The 20498-nt window shown below is 52.8% G+C and overlaps 3 protein-coding genes across 4 annotated transcripts; 1 reads left to right on the top strand and 2 right to left on the bottom strand.

Annotated features, from left to right (window-relative positions):
• Positions 1-776: 776 nt before the first annotated feature.
• kcnk12l (potassium channel, subfamily K, member 12 like) lies at positions 777-4030 on the bottom strand (the record flags this gene model as incomplete). The annotated part of the gene is made up of 2 exons (XM_079738518.1): positions 777-2721; positions 3691-4030. 2 exons carry the CDS (start codon positions 4028-4030, stop codon positions 1736-1738), a joined length of 1326 nt encoding a protein of 441 aa, XP_079594644.1. The 3' UTR covers positions 777-1735.
• A 1258-nt stretch (positions 4031-5288) lies between these two features.
• Positions 5289-13564, bottom strand: itpkca (inositol-trisphosphate 3-kinase Ca). Of its 2 annotated transcripts, none has more exons than XM_079738523.1 (7): positions 13427-13564; positions 12160-12247; positions 11181-11394; positions 10516-10720; positions 9384-9485; positions 8611-8682; positions 5289-6768 (listed from the first exon to the last, which is right to left on the bottom strand). In XM_079738523.1, exons 1-7 carry the CDS (start codon positions 13436-13438, stop codon positions 6538-6540), a joined length of 924 nt encoding a protein of 307 aa, XP_079594649.1. In that variant the 5' UTR covers positions 13439-13564; the 3' UTR covers positions 5289-6537. The 2 variants fall into 2 exon arrangements, with proteins under 2 accessions (XP_079594649.1, XP_079594650.1); XM_079738524.1 differs by having other exon boundaries at positions 9384-9482.
• On the top strand, positions 12926-20196 carry ccdc61 (coiled-coil domain containing 61). The gene is made up of 13 exons (XM_079738516.1): positions 12926-13097; positions 14541-14693; positions 14819-14901; positions 15019-15179; positions 15939-16091; positions 16940-17141; positions 17310-17392; positions 17530-17810; positions 18250-18328; positions 18423-18623; positions 18798-18831; positions 18941-19013; positions 19274-20196. The coding sequence occupies exons 2-13, from the start codon at positions 14546-14548 to the stop codon at positions 19366-19368; spliced, it is 1593 nt and encodes a 530-aa protein (XP_079594642.1). The 5' UTR covers positions 12926-13097; positions 14541-14545; the 3' UTR covers positions 19369-20196.
• Positions 20197-20498: the final 302 nt, after the last annotated feature.

The following is a 20498-nucleotide window of genomic DNA, read 5'->3' as shown; positions in this document are numbered from 1 at the left end:
ATAATTATGGGCAACTATAAATGTGGAAACTGTTCTGTTTTTCCCATTGGATTGAAAGCTGACTGTAAGAAAAGATTTATTTTTAAAGCCTTACTTTAAAATGTTCAAACTTCTGTGTCGTTTTTCAAACATAACGATAGGAGTTAAACTTTAATTTGAACGTTAAAAAGGTATATTCACTGAATATATGCATCTTAGGATGCAATTCCCATATGCTTAAAAGTTACACTAAATAATACATTATAGGTAATAGCCGAAGGTCATATTATGTGTAAAAAATACAAGAACTCACATTAAACTTCATTTATGTATTTGAAACAGAGATATTTCCCACCATCTCTTCAGATCTCCAAGCCAAACAACTGAGAAAAGTTCCCTAGATATAATACGAAAGTCAATGAATTATATGGACAATAGAGAGGACTAGGAAATATTGAAAAGAAAGATTTATTTGAACAGGAAATCATAAAATGCTGCATTCCCCATTACTGCATTTTCCTAGTGCCAAAAGTCTCAACTATATAATGATAGGTAATCGGTTCCTTGTCTTGTTTTAAACTTGCTTGGAGACGATTTGGCCTTCGATGACCCCTCGATTCAAGCGACAGAAAGATGCTTCATTTCAAACTAAAATTGAATCCCTCATTGGAGCCCCCTAGCCTACTGTAGGCTATATAGGTTCTTGGTTAGATTTCCCCAATGTCCAGAGTCTATCTGTAGACATCCAAGAACAAGAGGACTCAGTGTCTACACAAACTCGCTCTAAGCCCCTTGGATAAAAGGTAAAGGCAGAACTAAACAACCTAATAGCAAATCGTCGTATTAGACGTCAGTAGCAGTGATTCAGCAGGGCTAGCTTCAGAGGCTACAGCATTAGCAGTCTTCAGACGCGTTCGGAGAAAGGCAACGACTTGAACAATTGGCGAGCGCGGCGCCATATCGCTTTCGCTATTAGTATGAAGACGGCGAGAGGCGACCTCGGGCAGCCCTCCAATCAGCCGTCTGCCGAGAAGATGCTTCAGCGACGCCTCCGCTGATTGTCCGTACGAGCCAATCACTTGAGAGTATCTCCGCCACAACACTCTCTAATGGCACGCTTGGCCGGCTTCTTACCTCCTCAAGTGTTTTGCAGAGCCGTTGGAGAGTCTGGTCTGCACAGACCGCACTGCAACCCAGAACCCAGAGTCCTTGAGCAAGGCAATGAGTTCAGATGAGATGATTCTGTTTTGGCTGTTTGTCTTTCATCACAGGTAACTGAGTAAAGGGAAAGATTATAGTTCTGTGGTATACCTGGCGTAGGCACGGTCCCGGTCTCTGCGCCTTCTGGTCTGTCTCTGAGCGTAGTCCTCAGAAGTCTCGTGACGGACTAATGAACATTCCACTCAAACCTCCTCAACGAGTCATTAATGAGCAGGATAGTCGAGCAGGCTGCCGTCGCCATGTCGTCCATGTTAGGTTAGAGTAATGGTTAGGTTAGAGTAATGGTTAGGTAAGGGTTAGGTTAGGTTAGAGTAATGGTTAGGTAAGGGTTAGGGGTGGGGTTAGCGTTGGGGTTAGGGTTAGGCTTGAGGTGGGGTTAGGGTTAGGAGTGGGGTTAGGCGAGGGTTAAGGGTGGGGTTAGGGTTTGGTAAGGGTCAGGTGAGGGTTAGCGTTGGGGTTAGGGTTAGGGCTGGGGTTAGGGGTGGGGTTAGGGTTAGGGTCAGGTGAGGGTTAGCGTTGGGGTCAGGGGCTGGCCCTACCGGTCGCAGCTGGTCTCCTGCAGGCGGTTGTTCATGATGGCCAAGGCGCCAACGCCGCCGGAGAAGCCGTTGAGGTGGGCGTGGCTGGCGGGGGCGTGGCCCTGGTGGTGGTGGGCGGAGTCACTCAGCTGCTTCTGCAGCAGCGCCAGCGACACCTTGTTGAACTCGTTCACCGAGATCATCTCCCCGGAGAGGCGGCGCCCGGGATAGGCCCCGCCCTCGCCGCCCGGCCCGCAGTCCGTCTCGCTGTCGCCGGCCGTGTCCAGCGAGCCGCCGGCGAAGCGCTGCGGCCCTGCCCGGCTCTGCAGCGGCTGCACGCTGTTCCCCTTGAAGCGCCGGCCGCGCCCGGCCGCGGGCGCCAGGCGGCGTGCGCCGCGCTTCCGGGACCAGCAAGGGCAGCACAGCGAGCGGCAGCCGGGCCGCGAGCCGCACGCCAGCTTGGCCAGGATCCAGTTGAGCGTCTGCTTGATGATGATGGAGATGACGTTGAACAGGGAGTAGATGCAGCACACGCCCATGAGGATGAAGAGGCAGTTGCCCAGGCGGTAGGCGCCCTGGCCCTCGTACTGCTGCCGCTGGCTGCTCACCAGGTCCCCGAAGCCGATGGTGCTGAAGGCCACGAAGCAGAAGTAGAGCGAGTCCACGTAGCTCCAGTCCTCCATGGCGCAGTACAGGGTGGAGGCACTGCAGGCGATGATGACCGAGGCCACGCCCAGGATCAGCATCACGTAGTACACCGACGGCTTCCAGCCCTCCAGGCTGTCGTCCTCCCGGCGGGGGGCCCGCTCTACGCCCCCCAGGGCCCCCGCCCCCGAGTTCCGCAGCTGCCGCTCGTGGAACCAGCGCATGATGTAGGCCAGCATGGTGATGATGCGCTCCAGGAACAGGTTGAAGAAGAGGATGGTGGCCGCGCAGCCGATCAGACCGTAGAAGATGAGGAAGATCTTCCCGGAGATGGTGGCCGGGGTGTTCATCCCGAAACCTGACGGAGGCGACGGAGGCAGAGGGACAGGTAGGGTGGAGGCGTTAGACAGGGCGACCTTTCATTAACCATAAGTTAAGAATACATATTCAGGAAACAATGTGATAGGCTCAATGCAAGTGTTGGGGGGGGGAATGGCGTCGTACTAAACACGGGGTTATTAAACTTTGTTCAGCCCCATTCCTCATCAAGCTGGGGTGAGATTTGCTTCTCAAGCTGGTGGGTGAGTCTAAATGAATCCACATACACAGAAAGGGGGAAACGCGACTCGAAAGCAAGCACGGGTCTAAACTTTGGGCCGTGGCCCAAGATGGGTCGTGATCTAGTCTGAGGTGGGACGCGACAGAGCGCTCAATCCCTCTCGTTTGATCACAGGTTTAGGGTTAGTTATCACAGATTCCAGTGAGCTCAAGAGTTGTCAGTCAGCTCCAGGATGGCTGGATGCTGACATCTATTATTAGTACTTTATTATGACACGCATTGTTGTTGAACTACCGGTACTGTATGGATGGTACACTTATGGTTGCCTTGACTACCGTACCGATGGCGGACACTAATGTTTGCCTTGACTACCGTACCAACGGCGGACACTCATTGTTGACTTGACTACCGTAGCGAAGGCGGACACTCATTGTTGCCTTGACTACCGTACCGAGGGAGGATACTTAGTGTTGCCTTGACTACCGTAACGATGGCGGACACTTTTCGTTGCCTTGACTACCGTACCGACGGCGGACACTAATGTTTGCCTTGACTACCGTACCGACGACGGACACTCATTGTTGACTTGACTACCGTAGCGAAGGCGGACACTCATTGTTGCCTTGACTACCGTACCGAGGGAGGATACTTAGTGTTGCCTTGACTACCGTAACGACGGCGGACACTTATGGTTGCCGTGACTACCGTACCGATGGCTGACACTTATTGTTGTCTTGACTAGACTCATGGTTGCCCTGACTACCGTACCGATGGTGGACACCACCGTGCCCACAAAGTAGAAGGCCCCGGAGAAGTCCCAGCGGGGCCGCAGGGCGTCCACGCGGATGCCCGCCCCGTTGGCCTCCTCGTAGTCCCGCAGCAGGCCCTGCAGCGCGGCCACGCCCACGCCGTGCGCCCGCGTGAACTCGTCCAGCCGCTGCGTCCAGCGGCGTCGCGCCCGCAGCTCGTACGGCCGCTCCAGCGCCGAGAAGACGGCGGCGCCGCACAGCAGGTAGAGCAGGATGAGGCCGGCCAGCAGGCAGAAGCGGGCGTTGTCCTCATTCATGGGCGGGCGGGAGCAGCCTCCGACCCCCCTCCTCTGGGCCATGGCGCCCGACGGCGCTCATGCGTGGGCTCCCTTCCCCCACCCCCCCCCCCCCCACCCCCCCCCTCCCCTCGCCGTGGACCGGTCGCTGATCGCCGAGCGCCCCGCGGACCAATCAGGAGCCGGCCGGGGAGAAGGGGCACGGAGACGCAGGTGTCAATCAGGAGCGGTGTGGAGTCACTCCGACGCGGCAGGCGTGTCTTGATTGACCGGGTCCTGATTGACTGATCGGGTCCTGATGGGCCTCACGGCTGGCTTTATACCGCCGAGGAAACTGAAAACATAAGACAACATGTTGCGGACTAAACCAAAGAAACATTCAACCATTCAAACGTAGGACATTTTCTCTAATCTATTGTTTCACCTGAACTGGCTGAAAACCACTGACCTGGTAATGGATGCGATCGGGGATCAATACTCTGATGGTCCGGAGAGACGTCCGTCTCCTGCTCTGCTCCTCACAGCGGCGTCCTGCTCTCTGCCTCTCTGGTCTGACAGTGGCCGGGGAGGAGTGCTGCCTGTCGCTGGGTGTGTGTCTGTGTATGTGCTTCAACGAGTGAGTGTGAGTGAGTGTGTGTGCATACATGTGGGAGTAAGTGTGTGTGTGTGCGTGCGTGTGGTGCGTTGTATAAACCGAAAGACTGTCTGATGTGCACTTTTATCATGTTGACATCACCCCGGGCCCCGCCCCCTTCTGTCGCCGAGCGGCGTGCGATTGGTGGATTAATAGAAGGGTCCTCTACTTCCCATCTGCTCGTAATCAAGACATCTCTCTGTACCTGAGACAGCTCCTGATAGGCTAACTGAATTAAGTGCACCAAACGACGGCGCTAACTGCATATTTATCAGCAGTTGATTACATTACTATGCAGCAGATATTTTTAGCCACGTTGGTCAGGTTGTGAATGATCTACTTGACACATTGTTAAAAAAAGCATATTTGATCTAGAAATTTTGCCTATTTTTACCGGGATTGTGCGTGCTAATTGCCGGGGGACGGGGGCTCGGTGGAGTACTGTGCCCAGCCCTCGGCTCGTTTGAAGCTTTCCGGTCTGCTCCACTTGGGGAGCAGTGCGGGGGAGGATGTACCCTACATCTATCTCTCCATCTTCCTCTTCCTGAGTCCACCGACGGCTGCCTTTCATCTTGTGATCTGCTGGAGTCGGGGGGGGGTGGGGGGGTGATCTGAGAGTCCAGGTGTACCTTCTGAACACTAAATCAGACTTTATGGTAAAAGCCAGGAAAATACTTTATTGCGGTGAAAAATATTTCAATCGATTCCCCAAGTCCACTGGTTTCAGGATTCATTCCCAGCGTTAGAAATGATCGGACATTGAAGGTATGAAAATCTACACATAAAAAATACAGTTTGAGTTTCTGACCAAAGTCTGACGCTGCGACCTTGATTGACCTTGGTCAGGGGTTAACGATTTGACGATGTCCGGATGAATTAAGACGTCTACTGTTGTCAGTGTTAGTGTTAAGGGTATAATTAAAAAAGTGATCAATCATGATCATCACATAACGGAAGTTGATGGACATCTCTGAGGGTAGTAGGATCTAGATGTTCTCTGGGGGCAGAAGGATCTAGATGTTCCCTGGGGGTAGAAGGATCTAGATGTTCCCTGGGGGCAGAAGGATCTAGATGTTCTCTGGGGGCAGAAGGATCTAGATGTTCCCTGGGGGCAGAAGGATCTAGAGGTTCTCTGGGGGCAGTAGGATCTAGATGCTTTCTGGGGGCAGAAGGATCTAGATGTTCTCTGGGGGCACCAGGATCTAGAGGTTCTCTGGGGGCAGAAGGATCTAGAGGTTCTCTGGGGGCAGAAGGATCTAGAGGTTCTCTGGGGGCAGAAGGATCTAGATGTTCTCTGGGGGCAGAAGGATCTAGATGTTCCCTGGGGGCAGAAGGATCTAGAGGTTCTCTGGGGGCACCAGGATCTAGATGTTCTCTGGGGGGCAGAAGGATCTAGAAGTTCTCTGGGGGCAGAAGGATCTAGATGTTCCCTGGGGGCAGAAGGATCTAGAGGTTCTCTGGGGGCAGTAGGATCTAGATGTTCTCTGGGGGCAGAAGGATCTAGATGTTCCCTGGGGGCAGAAGGATCTAGATGTTCCCTGGGGGCAGAAGGATCTAGATGTTCCCTGGGGGCAGAAGGATCTAGATGTTCCCTGGGGGCAGAAGGATCTAGATGCTTTCTGGGGGCAGAAGGATCTAGAAGCGTTTGGAGAAGTCCCTCCTGTTATTACCGTCAGAGGTTCACTCTGGGACAAACGTCTGCTCGGTGTAGTTCCTTCACCACAGCTCCACGGCCTCCGCATCATCACCCTCTGCTGTCAAACAACAAAACAAGGAGTCCTCCATGTGTCCAGGTGCTTGGGGGAGGGGGTGGGATCCAGTTGTTCAGGTCATGGTAGGGTGTTCAGGTTTTCAGGGTTTTTTAGGGTGGGGGGCAGAGTGTTAGGGTGGGGTTAGGGTGGTCAGTCGGGGGGTAGGGTGTTAGGGGGGGGGGTGTTCAGGTCTCCAGGGGGCCAGGTGTCCGGGCGGGGGTCAGGGTGTCTGTGAGGATGGCGATGAGGTTGTCCAGACCCCAGAGGTAGCCGTCCTCCCGGTTGCCTTCCACCCAGGGGGTCCGGTGGTCCAGGGTGAGGGGGGAGGGCAGGGGGGAGGTCTTCCCGAAGTCGATCATCCACACGCCCGACCGGCCCGCGGCGTCGTGCAGGAAGAGCAGAGAGCTACCTACCACCTGGAGGGGGGGGCACCACCAGGATCACCACACTGTACTGTCTGACCCCTCCCTGCTCCTTTATGACCTGTCTAACCCCTACCTGCTCCTTAATGACCTGTCTAACCCCTACCTGCTCCTTAATGACCTGTCTTACCCCTACCTGCTCCTTAGTGACCTGTCTCTGTACTGTCTAACCCCTACCTGCTCCTTAATGACCTGTCTTACCCCTACCTGCTCCTTAATGACCTTTCTTACCCCTACCTGCTCCTTAGTGACCTGTCTCTGTACTGTCTAACCCCTACCTGCTCCTTAATGACCTGTCTCTGTACTGTTTAACCCCTCCCTGCTCCTTAATGACCTGTCTCTGTACTATCTAACCCCTACCTGCTCCTTAATGACCTGTCTAACCCCTACTTGCTCCTTAATGACCTGTCTCTGTACTGTCTAACCCCTACCTGCTCCTTAATGACCTGTCTAACCCCTACCTGCTTCTTAATGACCTGTCTCTGTACTGTCTAACCCCTACCTGCTCCTTAATGACCTGTCTCTGTACTGTCTAACCCCTACCTGCTCCTTAATGACCTGTCTCTGTACTGTCTAACCCCTACCTGCTCCTTAATGACCTGTCTCTGTACTGTCTAACCCCTCCCTGCTCCTTAATGACCTGTATCTGTACTATCTAACCCCTACCTGCTCCTTAATGACCTGTCTAACCCCTGCCTGCTCCTTAATGACCTGTCTTTGTACTATCTAACCCCTACCTGCTCCTTAATGACCTGTCTCTGTACTGTCTAACCCCTACCTGCTCCTTAATGACCTGTCTAACCCCTACCTGCTCCTTAATGACCTGGCTCTGTACTGTCTAACCCCTACCTGCTCCTTAATGACCTGTCTAACCCCTACCTGCTCCTTAATGACCTGTCTCTGTACTGTCTAACCCCTACCTGCTGCTTAATGACCTATCTCTGTACTGTCTAACCCCTACCTGCTCCTTAATGACCTGTCTCTGTACTGTCTAACCCCTACCTGCTGCTTAATGACCTGTCTCTGTACTGTCTAACCCCTACCTGCTCCTTAATGACCTGTCTCTGTACTGTCTAACCCCTACCTGCTCCTTAATGACCTGTCTCTGTACTGTCTAACCCCTCCCTGCTCCTAAATGACCTGTCTCTGTACTATCTAACCCCTAGCTGCTCCTTAATGACCTGTCTAACCCCTGCCTGCTCCTTAATGACCTGTCTTTGTACTATCTAACCCCTACCTGCTCCTTAATGACCTGTCTCTGTACTGTCTAACCCCTACCTGCTCCTTAATGACCTGTCTAACCCCTACCTGCTCCTTAATGACCTGTCTAACCCCTACCTGCTCCTTAATGACCTGTCTCTGTACTGTCTAACCCCTACCTGCTGCTTAATGACCTATCTCTGTACTGTCTAACCCCTACCTGCTCCTTAATGACCTGTCTCTGTACTGTCTAACCCCTACCTGCTCCTTAATGACCTGTCTCTGTACTGTCTAACCCCTACCTGCTCCTTAATGACCTGTCTCTGGACTGTCTAACCCCTACCTGCTCCTTAATGACCTGCCTAACCCCAACCTGCTTCTTAATGACCTGTCTAACCCCTACCTGCTCCTTAATGACATGGATCTGAACTCACTGTCAGTCACTTTAGATAAAGCACAATGTTGTTAGCATTACTGCACTAACAACAGCTGTAGATAATGTCTTCATAGATATACTTTGTGTTTATAGATATGCCATCTGATTCCACAATTGTGTCTTAAATTACTAAATAGCAATGTACATAATGTGACCAGCCAGAATAAGGATCAAAGAAGCGTGTTAGATTGACAGGTGACCTCGTGTGTCCTGAAGAACTCGGAGGCCTCCAGCGTGTGGCGCAGCTGCTTCAGTCTGCTCAGGTAGCCCCTCTGACGGACAGACGGGAGGACGGGGGGACAGCGGGAACAACCAGGATTACTATTATTATTATTATTATCGTGTGTTGTACGTCCTGCCACTTAAAAAAAGCACTTGGTAGGCCTGGGCAATAAATCAATAAATCGTTGTATCGCGATAGACTTTTGATCAATATCAATATAAAACATGTTCAATATATATCGATAAGAGACTGGACCACCGAATCCAGCAGCTGGGTTCGTTACACAAACACGGTGCCATACTTATCTACAATATCTGAGTGTGTTTTTCATTGTTGTATCGACATTGGAGTATTTATAAATGAAGAACAGTGGAAGGTCATAATAAGTGTTCAACAGAAGTGTTTAAATCCAGTACGGTAATTCCTAGTCTTTTTAGGTCATTAAAATGATCAATAGTTATCATTATCAATCAATATGATGAAGTCATATCGGGATATGTCTTTCAGCCATATCAGTACTTAGCCTCGTGTAGCGTCTTATCCTAGCTATCTCTGTTGTATCTCTGTATACGGGGAATGGGTTAACCTGGCGATTGTTAGCGCCTGCACTATATGCACACTACATCACCGAGCAGTGATATATTGTTGTTTCTCTCTCTTCTGACAAATATACTCGTTGTAAGACGCGCTGGATGAAAGCGACGGCTGTGAATGAGTGGGAGGACGCGGAGGGGCGGAGCCGTCGCTCACCACGGTACGGGGGTCGTGGTCCACGAAGTCTCTCAGCGCCTCGGTCACCTGCTCTCTGCTTTTGGTCCTCTTGAAGTTTGTGCGGCATTCTCCGTTGGCCTTCTGAAGCAGAATCACAAGGAGCCCCGTTTACAAGGGCGTAAGCAGCATTTTGAGTATTGGGGGGGGAGACATATTTTGGCGGGGGTCTCCCACCAGAAGTTTTTGAGACGTTTTTTTTCCCGCATTCTGGTGCATTTTACCATGTTTTTAGATTGAAAATGATCCACGTTTAATTGTTTTGATTAAATTAACAAGTTAACAATCTAACATGACCTGGCACTAAAATATAGGCTGTATATCTGAACAGAAAGAAAGCCTGTTCAGCTAAAGCTGGACATTTTGACAATGACTGTGTTGCTGAAGTCTGTCGACCTCTATTGATATGGGTATTCCCCCTACTGATAAAGTGGAACGGATTTGATTCTGAAGCAATTGGAACTGCCCTCAGAGACCCCTTAAGGCTGCTGGTGGAGCTCCTACTCGAGACCAGGCCTCCGTCCTGCCCACAGAGACCCCTTAAGGCTGCTGGTGGAGCTCCTACTCGAGACCAGGCCTCCGTCCTGCCCACAGAGACCCCTTAAGGCTGCTGGTGGAGCTCCTACTCGAGACCAGGCCTCCGTCCTGCCCACAGAGACCCCTTAAGGCTGCTGGTGGAGCTCCTACTCGAGACCAGGCCTCCGTCCTGCCCACAGAGACCCCTTGAGGCTGCTGGTGGAGCTCCTACTCGAGACCAGGCCTCCGTCCTGCCCACAGAGACCCCTTGAGGCTGCTGGTGGAGCTCCTACTCGAGACCAGGCCTCCGTCCTGCCCACAGAGACCCCTTAAGGCTGCTGGTGGAGCTCCTACTCGAGACCAGGCCTCCGTCCTGCCCACAGAGACCCCTTGAGGCTGCTGGTGGAGCTCCTACTCGAGACCAGGCCTCCGTCCTGCCCACAGAGACCCCTTGAGGCTGCTGGTGGAGCTCCTACTCGAGACCAGGCCTCCGTCCTGCCCACAGAGACCCCTTGAGGCTGCTGGTGGAGCTCCTACTCGAGACCAGGCCTCCGTCCTGCCCACAGAGACCCCTTGAGGCTGCTGGTGGAGCTCCTACCCTGACCCCCTCGATGCGGAAGCCCTGCGTGGTGGTGGAGCTCAGGCTCTCCCTCCACTGCATGTATCGGGTCTTCAGGACCCCCTTCTGGGCGGCCTCCTGGGCCGTGGGGGCCCCGGGGTCCACCGCCACCATCTTCTCGTACATGTCCTGCCGCAGCTTGGGCCGCTCCCGGGCCAGACGCAGCTCCTCCTCCTGGTACGTCCTGCGGGGAGGACGGGTGTGAAGGTCAAGACAGGACCAAAGGTCAAGACAGGAGTCAATTAAGATAGAAGGTAAATGAATGGACTGCATTTATGTCACGCTTTTCTAACAGGTAGCCCCTCGAAGCGCTTTACAATATTGCCAATAACATTCACCCATTAATGAACACATTCACACACCGACGGCGCAGTCGGCCATGCAAGGCGACAGCCAGCTCGTCGGGAGCAGTCAGGGTGTGACGTCACTCAGCTAGGAGGAGCCAGGGATCGAACTAGCAACCTTCTGGTGACCAGCCAACCCGCCCTACCTCCTGAGCTACACGCTCATCGAGTGATGAGGAGGATGAAAGGTGAGCCAGACACCCGACACCAGAAGCAGACCAGTTCAGATCCGCGGTACCAGGAAGAAGTGAAAGCCTTGAAGCCTTGAAGCCTTGAGGCACCCCCACCCGTGGTGCTCACCGGGTGCCCATCTTACAGTCCATGATGGCGGGCGCGTGGAAGCGCGTCAGCAGGTTGTCCATCATGGTGTAGTCCTGCCCTTCGCGCTGGACCACGCCGTGGAAGGAGGGGACGAAGGCGCTCAGCCGGTCCTCCATCAGCCTCCGGAAGCATCTCTCCTCCCCATCACAGTGTCTCTTCAACAGCCTCCCGTTCTCCCCCACCTGGAAACTCTCTGGGGGAGGGAGGGAGAGGAGGGAGGAGGAGAGGAGAGAGGAAGGAAGGAGGAGAGGAGAGGAGAGGAGGGAGGAGGAGAGGAGGGAGGAAGGAAGGAGGACAGGAGAGGAGGAAAGGAGAGGAGAGGAGGAGAGAGGAGAGGAGGAGAGGAGGAAGGAAGGAAGGAGGAGGGGAGAGGAGAGGAGGAGAGAGGAGAGGAGGAAGGAAGGAAGGAGGAGAGGAGAGGAGGAAGGAAGGAAGGAGGAGGGGAGAGGAGAGGAGGAGAGAGGAGAGGAGGAAGGAAGGAAGGAGGAGGGGAGAGGAGGAGAGAGGAGAGGAGGAAGGAAGGAAGGAGGAGAGGAGAGGAGGAGAAGAGGAGAGAGGAGAGGAGAGGAGGAAGGAAGGAGGAGAAGAGAAGAGAGGAGAGGAGGGAAGAGGAGAGGAGGGAGGAAGGAAGGAGGAGAGGAGATGAGGAAAGGAGAGGAGAGGAGGAAGGAAGGAAGGAGGAGGGGAGAGGAGAGGAGGAGAGAGGAGAGGAGGAAGGAAGGAAGGAAGGAGGAGAGGAGAAGAGGAGAGGAAAAAAATGAAGGAAGGAGGAGACAGGAAGGAGGGGGAGTTGAGAGGTTATCAGAGGAGAGGAGAAATGGGTAAAGGAAGGGAGGGAGGGAGGGAGGGAGGGGGGGAAGACATTACAGTCTGTGATCCGTATCTCTCTCTCTCTCCGATCTTTAGTGCCTTCCAGAGAAACAAGCCAAGCGAGCAGAAAGGAGCGGATCGGGGATACCTGCGTGTCCCACCAGCTGTAGCCAGGGCTCAGGCTCTGTGCTGGGCAGCAGGAGAGGGCTGGAGGGCTGGGTCATCCATGTGTCGTTCTGCATGGAGAGAGAGGAGCCCTCACGTCAACATGGGGAGCAGGGGCTGTACGGACGGCCACTCAGGAATGCAGACTTCAGACTCCCTGACTCAACTGGTTCCTCGAGGGGTGGCTGTCTCCATGGAAACAGTCCCTGGTCACTGGCGTGGACTAAGAGAGACCCGGGTTCACTCGGGACCCACGCAACTTTGGTCAAACATTTACACGCTTGTTTTGAACGAGGCAGAAGCCGGGAGATTTTCAGGTTCAACAAGTTTGCCGGTTATGTGTCAACGTAAAACACAAAACACTGTCATTGGTCAGGGTGATAACATGAAAAATATAATGTAGACCGTTATAAAAAATGTTACTAATTAATTATATAATAATATTAATATACTATTATCATATACATGTATAATATTGAACAATGTATTCATGTAATATTACAATGTTTATGATTAAAGTGAACGATTATTATTATGATTACAAAATAATATTATAATATTATATAATATATCAGTACAAATCGTTTATAACATTATATATTTTACCAAATAAATAGTATTTCTATTCTATGTATTGAGCCATGTATTTTATTATTAACATGTCTATGCTGCAGGTTAAACAGTGGGGGGCAGCAGCGTCCCCTTTCCAGCAGACCGCCGAGGAAGAAGAGCCGCCGCCCGCCGGAGGAAACATGGACACCCGAAGAAGAGTTCAACGGTCCCGGTTCCCGGTTCTCCTGCCGCCGCTCCGGTCTTCGGTGGCGGGGACTTACTAACTGTTCGCTGCGTGTTATCGAGGAACAAGCCCGTGTAAAGGATGAGCTCTTCCGTCCCCTGACCCCACGGACCTCAGCGGACCAGGTTGGTGTTCTTGTGTTTCAGTGAATATCGAGTTGGTGTCAAAGTGTCGTCTGATGATCTGAGGACCACCGACTCACTCCGCGTTCGTTGGTGATGGAAACACCGCTAAAGTTTAACGAGACGGTTTTCCTAAGATTGCCCTCAGCTCATGACAGAGTATGAATAGAAGATGCGCCTCGGTTACACGATGATGTCCAGAAACTTAAATCAAAGTGAAGCCCTCAAAGTCCTCACGATTGAAACGCTTTTCGCTGCGAACTATGTGATGTGATCTGCAAATGTCATCATCTCATCGTGTCACGGAGAACGATTTTCCCGGCGGTACGTACCTCGGAGAACATGGTTCACCCAGTCCGTTCTTCTAGAGGAGCTCCATGAAGTATGTGGTCATTATTAATGTGATGCGCTCTCTAGCGCCCCCCGTGGTGAGGGCGTCTAGAGGCAGAGCAGAGCAGCAGCCTACCAGGTACCAGCGAGGGTAAATGAGTGATAGCGATGGGCAAAGTGCATATAGCAGACATTTTCTCTATGGCTCCACCTACCCATTATCCAACCTACATTGTTATTCTTTAATATTTTACAAAGCCATAGAAAGAACTCCATTCAGGTTTTTTATTTTGCTTTTTTGTAAATAAAATGATTTATTTATTTGAGCTGAACCTCTTACTTGGTGCTGTTTAGTTCTCATTCTTCACTGTTTCCTTCTTTTGTTTTAACGACCAAGAACCAAGGGCATCTGAACCGCAATGAGCATTTAGAATTGCCCTAAACGTTGTCCTTGTTTGCCCAGTGGTTTCGGTTCTATCATCACTCTATGCTAGTAGAGAAGGCTCCTTCTCTTTCATTGCAACGTGTAACACTGACTGGGCCTACCAGAAGGACTGTGTGGGTTTCTATCCGGAGATGCTCCAATACCATTGTTTCCTTACCGATACGAGTATATACCGATACAGCATCTAGTATTGTAACTATTCATTGCTAAAAGCATTTGTTCTTATTGAAGGGTTCTCTGACGATGACAGCAATGAAAGTCGGTTCACTTACTGTCTACACATTTTTTTTTATCATAATTTACATTTACATTTGTAAGCTATAATTATAATAATACATTACATAGTGTCTGTCATGTTATTTGCCTGTGTAATAAATTAGCTCACACACGAGTCACGTGGTGGTATCGGATCGGCAAATAGACTTTCTTACTCGGGACAGGGGTTGCAAATTAGTCTTGACTAGAAACCTGTGTGCATGGCATCTATTTTATATTTAATATGAAACAATGTATTTGTCCCTGCTCAATAAACTACTCGCTGATACCCAATACTGCCTAAAGTGCAGTATCGGAATCTCCGATACTGGTATCGGTATCGGTATGGGGACAGCTCCAGTCTCCTGTCGCTGGAGGAGGTTCTGATGTCCTGTTGCGTCTGCTCCGTACCCCAGGGGCCATGGAGTCCGGCTCAGGGGTGGAGGAGGACCTCGTGTTCAGAGGGGTGGAGTTCAGCGTGAAGGTGGAGATGGAGAACGGTCTGCTGGTGGTGGAGATCTCCGACGTGAAGACCGCTGACCAGTGGAGGGGAGAGTTCGACCCCGCCTGTACGTAACGGTCGCGAGGGTTTGGTCTGAGTGGAAGGCCGTGAGACTGTCATCATTGTTATTAATATAATTATTATTACGCCGTTTTTTTCTTACGTGTGAACAACCTTTCTGTTCTTCTGAAGACATTGAGGACCTCACACGCAAAACTGGAAACTTCAAGCAGTTTCCAATCTTCTGCAGTATGCTGGAGTCGGCCGTTAGACAGGTGAGTCTCAGATGAAGACTCCATTGCATCTTCTAGTTGTAAATATCTCACAGTTGGACCATCACAACGTAAACTGTATAATTTAAGTGTGACTGGCTTCATCAATTGTTTCTTCAGGTGAGTGATTCGGTGACCCTTGACCTCCTGACCTATGCCGACCTGGAGCTGCTGCGGAACAGGAAGGCGGGGCTCGCAGGTCGTCCCCGGGGCGGGCAGCAGTCCCCAGCCCTCGGCGCCAAGAGATACCTTATCCTGATCTACACCGTGGAGTTCGACAGGTCGGTTCCCCCTCTGAACCCTTCACTTGACCTTTAACCTCCGAAGAACCCTTCACTTGACCTTTAACCTTGGAATGACCCTTCATTTGACCTTTAACCTTCTGAAGAACCCGTCACTTGACCTTTAACCTTGGAATGACCCTTCATTTGACCTTTATCATTCATTTGACCCCTGACCCACTCCTAACCCCAGACTCACTCCTCACCAGACTCACTCCTCACCCCAGACTCACCCCAGATTCACTCCTCACCCCAGACTCACTCCTTACCCCAGACTCACTCCTTACCCCAGACTCACCCCACCCCAGACTCACCCCACACTCACTCCTAACCCCAGACTCACTCCTCACCCCAGACTCACCCCAGATTCACTCCTAACCCCAGTCTCACTCCTAACCTCAGTCTCACTCCTAACCCCAGATTCACTCCTAACCCCAGTCTCACTCCCAACCCCAGATTCACTCCTAACCCCAGTCTCACTCCCAACCCCAGATTCACTCCTAACCCCAGTCTCACTCCTCACCCCAGTCTCACTCCTAACCCCAGACTCACTCCTAACCCCAGTCTCACTCCTCACCCGATTATTTTGACTCACTCCTCACCAGCCTCACTCCCCACCCTAGACTCACCCAAGACTCACTCCTCACCCCAGACTCACTCCTCACCCCAGACTCACTCCTCACCCCAGACTCACCCCATCCTGTTGGCTCGGTCCTCCAGGTGAAGGGTTCTAACGTGGTTCTCCCGGTGCGCCGCTAGGATCCACTACCCGCTGCCCGTGCCCTACAAGGGGAAGCCGGACCCGGCCGTCCTCCAGCGGGAGATCAGAGCCCTGCGGACGCAGCTCATCGCCGCCCCCTCCCAGGGGGGGCCCGGCCACGCCCACCCCGAGACCCAGAGGCTACGAGCAGAGTGGGTCCTCGTGCGTTCATCCGGTCGTTCATTCATCCATTCGTCAGAGGTGCTGGGTTACAGAATATGAACGCCTGTGGTTCCACTCCTCCCAGTACCCACAGGGTACTTCTACGTCAATACGACCGTATACGACCCCACACACGGGGATGTGGTCGGGATTAGGGCTGAGCGATTCATCGAATTCAAATCGAAATCGCGATGTAGTAGAACGCGGTATGCAAATCACAAAGGCTGCGATTAAAAAAGAAAAAGTGATGTCTTACCGTTACTGACTGGAAATCAGTACGATTCATTTCTTTTTATTTTACAATTCAATAGTTAAATAAAGAAGTTTATAATATAAATTAGTCTCAACACATCGGCCTGGCCCAAATGAAAGAGCAATGTTTATGTTTACTGCTGTGTTGGTCATACTAAAGAATGATTTATTTCTTTTTTAGTGAATAATACACAACATAAGGAACTTAAATTAGAAAAATCGCACATTAAAAATGGAAATAGTGGTCAAAATAATCGCAATTACATTATTTCCCCAAGTCGTTCAGCCCTAGTCGGGATATGAAGTCTCCCCCCCTCTCCCCCCCCCCTCCCCCTCTCTCCCTCTCTCCCCCCCCTCCCCCTCTCCCCCTCTCTCCCCCCCCTCCCCCTCTCTCCCCTCTCCCCCTCTCCCCCCCTCTCCCCCTCTCCCCCCTCCTCTCTCCCCCCCTCTCCCCTCTCTCCCCCTCCCTCCCCCTCTCTCCCCCTCTCTCCCCCCCCTCTCCCCTCTCTCCCCCTCCCTCCCCCTCTCTCCCCCTCTCTCCCCCCCCCTCTCCCCTCTCTCCCCCCTCTCCCCCCTCCCCCCCCAGGCTGGCCCAGGTGAGGGAGGAGAAGCAGGCCCTGGCCCTCGCCCTGGAGCGGCTGCAGGGGGGAGGCGCAGGGGGGAGGGAGGCGGTGAGGAGGAGCAGGGAGGCGCTGCGGGACCTGGAGGAGCAGCTCCTGAAGGAGCAGGCCAAGGGTCAGCGCTCGGCCAGCAGGAGGAGCCAGGAGCAGCGCCTCCTGGTGGAGCAGGTGGGGGCGCCCGTGTGACGCCATCGGTCGGCGTGATGTCACTCGGCGTGATGATGTCACTCGGTGTGATGTCATACTGAACTGGGTTGGGTGGAGTTTCGAGGGAAGTCATTGTGCGTGTGTGTGTGTGTGTGTGTGTGTGTGTGTGTGTGTGTGTGTCTCTCCCAGCTGGAGGAGCTCAGGGAGTCTGAGAGCGCGCTGCGCGTCCGCGTGAAGAACCTGACCAGCGAGCTGGCCTCCTTGAGGAGAGGGTGAGCCCTCCTCCCTCCTCCCTCCCTCGTCTCCTTTCCTTCCCTGAACATGTGCTCCCCCCTCATGTTTCATTCTTCTTCTTTGTCCTTCTCCTACGTGACGGGGGGGTCGGGTGCGTTTGTTTTTGACTCCGCAGCCGGGCGACCCCCGTCTACTCCGGCGGCTCGCGGGCCGACATCCAGACCCACCGGTCGCTGTCCCGGGAGAGGGGCTCCGTGTCCCGGGAGAGGGGCTCCGTGTCCCGGGAGAGGGGATCTCTCTCCAGGGACCGGGGCCCCGGAGGGCTGGGGGTCCGGGCCCGGTCGGGGTCCCGGGAGCGAGCCGACGACCGCGTCCTGCGCCCAGGGGAGAGGGGGCGCCGAGCCGACTCCTCTGTCCCCCGCGCCCACATCCCCCGACCCTCGCCCTCCCCCACCGGTACGTGCCCCCCCCACCCCCCTCCCACTATGGGACAGAACCCCCCCTGAGCGGCGGTGGAAGACCTTCCTTCAACACCTCAACGATGGCGTTAGAGGATAGGGCTCAACGATTTATCGGATTCAAAACCGACATCGCGATGTATAGAACACGATATCTTTTCATTAAATGTTTTTAAAGGAAGTGCAGAACAGCTGGATACATATCTGTAAATTACTTTTAGATTTGAACATTTTCTATTTAACCCTTTTGTGGGTTTTTTGCGTTTTAAGTCCTCAGTTCCAAAGTGTTTTTTGGGAGAGACGCGCTGAATAAACACATCATGTTTTCAAACTCAAAAATAATCGTTTGAATAATCGTGGTTTCAATAGTGACCAACATCATTGTGATGATGAATTTGTCCATAATCGAGCCGCCCTACCTCCTCCCCCGTGTCCAGGCTCCGGGGGTCCGCGCTTCGACCCCACCGCCTACATCCAGGACCGCCAGCGCCGCCTGAAGGATGCCGACCTCAAAAAGTATGTTGTCTTGGGATTGGCTGATTGATCGAAGCTCAACGCTAGCAGCAGCGGTAGCTAGCGTGCGTGCTAACGTTGCGCCGCGTGTCGCTAGGCTGAGGAAGACGCGGAGAGACATGCTGGCGTCGCCCGTCCTGTCTGAGAGGGGGCGGTCCCGATCCAGGGAGCTCCGCCCCCTGTCCACGGAACGCTCCGGCAGCCGGGGGCGGAGCCTGTCCACGGAGAGGCGGGGCAGCCGGCCGTCCTCCGCCGGGTCCATGGTGGATGAGGATTACATGACGGGCGTCCTGCTCAGGTGACGACCTCCTCCACTCAACTCTATTCATGCAATGCAACGCCAAGAGCGTAACCATGGAAACGAGCAGGCAGCTGTGGAGATGGGGGCGGACGGCGATGAGGTTCCAGAGGCGCGGTTGACGCTGCCTCCCTGAAGTCTTTGCCCGTCTAACGTGTTTGTTTGGTTTTTCAGAGGAAGGAAACCGATCTACAACGGCGCCAGCACGGTGAGTGATGTGTCGGCCTTTGGACGGGGGCCAGGGTTTTGTAGTGGGGTGTGGGTGCAGGCGGGGCAGAGGGCCACCAGCTCATCCTGTCCTTCATGTCCTCCTCCAGTCCAGAGGGAACGGGTCAGTGGGCCAGAAGCCGCTGTGCAGCACGCCCACGTACCGGAGGAGGGCGGACAGAGGTACCGCAGGACGTCTGTACCCCCTAACACCACACAACCACCCCAACACAACCACAGACCACCCCAACACAACCACAGACCACCCCAACACAACCACAGACCACCCCAACACAACCACAGACCACCCCAACACAACCACAGACTACTAACCCAACCTTTACTACAACCATAACCAGCTACAACACTACCCATCTCGTCGACTCTCTACCATAACTCAGCTGCTGCAGCCTGGACCAATAAGCTCTCTCCCCGCCCCCCAGAGAGCTCCCTGGACGCGGGGACGGAGCTGTCGGAGATCGACGCTCGACTGCAGGCCCTGCAGGACTACATGAGGGACCTGGAGACCGGACCCTGACCCAGGCTACAGGAAAGACCTGGAGACCGGATCCTGACCCGGACTACAGGAAAGACCTGGAGACCGGACCCTGACCCGGGCTACAGGAAAGACCTGGAGACCGGACCCTGACCCGGGCTACAGGAAAGACCTGGAGACCGGACCCTGACCCGGACTACAGGAAAGACCTGGACACCGGACCCGGACTACAGTACATGAGACCTAGGCACCGGACTACAGTAGCCCACCACCTTCCCTGCACTCGGACCCTTGAAGGTATCTCTTCTGTGGACGGGAGGACCTGATGATCTGGTTTACTGGACCAAAACCTGATGTGGTACACCGGACCAGAACCTGGCCTTGGACTCTTTGACCTTCTGGCTGCTTGTCGTCTAAACTGTGGTGATCTTATTTTGTATAAACCGTGTATGTTTTAAATTCGTATTTTATTCAAAGCTAACGATGCAAGGTTAACTCCGCTGCACGTTGCTATGACTTGGTGAGTCCTCACTCTTCATATGTGCACACCTTACTTTGTTGTACTCTATTTAAATGCATCTTTGAATTGCCTTTTAAAAACATGTTTTTTTATAAACTTGGAACTTTACAAAACAGCTGAGGATTCGAAATGATACATAGTATTGTTTTGGGTCCTTAGTACGATTCCATCCGAGGATTCAAATTAGATATCCCCCATTGAGTTGGCATCTGGCCAGAGTGTTAATATTGGTATTTATATCTTGTAATCATCACTTCACTGTTCTCACTGCTTTGTAACTCTTTGTTCACACTCTAGACTATAAATGCCTAACTCCTAGACCTCTACTCCACGTTTTTAAACCTCATTAAATGATTAATGTACTACACACCCTGCCGTAACGTCATAATGTTCAAACAGAACCTTTTCCCCGGTGTGATGGCTGCTAAACATCTCATGATCTGGAACAACACGCCGGTCAGGCTTCTACAGAGTGTTCCAACTCCAGCACTGGGAGCCAGAGGCAGCCATGGATGACTGATGTTAATCTGTCAGCGTTTCTCTTCAGCATGTCGTTTAAGCCACGGTTAGGGTTCAAAAGCCATTGTGATCACAGGGATTAGCGTCCCTCTACAAATGTCCGCTAAGCTTCTTTACCAGAATTTAGAAATTC

This window comes from Pollachius pollachius, assembly GCF_949987615.1.
Source record: "Pollachius pollachius genome assembly, chromosome: 6".
Taxonomy (NCBI): Eukaryota; Metazoa; Chordata; class Actinopteri; order Gadiformes; family Gadidae; genus Pollachius; species Pollachius pollachius.
Note: the sequence above shows the minus strand (reverse complement) of the source record. Positions and strands in the feature narration are given on the sequence as shown.

Coding starts and splice junctions, on each gene's coding strand:
- itpkca (XM_079738523.1), bottom strand. Junction 10,721..11,180: donor GACTGTAAGATGGGCACCCG/GTGAGCACCACG, acceptor TCCTCCCCGCAG/GACGTACCAGGAGGAGGAGC. Junction 9,486..10,515: donor TCCGCATCGAGGGGGTCAGG/GTAGGAGCTCCA, acceptor ATTCTGCTTCAG/AAGGCCAACGGAGAATGCCG.
- ccdc61 (XM_079738516.1), top strand. CDS start 14,546: ATGGAGTCCGGCTCAGGGGTGGAGGAGGACCTCGTGTTCAGAGGGGTG. Junction 14,902..15,018: donor TGGAGTCGGCCGTTAGACAG/GTGAGTCTCAGA, acceptor TTGTTTCTTCAG/GTGAGTGATTCGGTGACCCT. Junction 18,832..18,940: donor TCTACAACGGCGCCAGCACG/GTGAGTGATGTG, acceptor GTCCTCCTCCAG/TCCAGAGGGAACGGGTCAGT.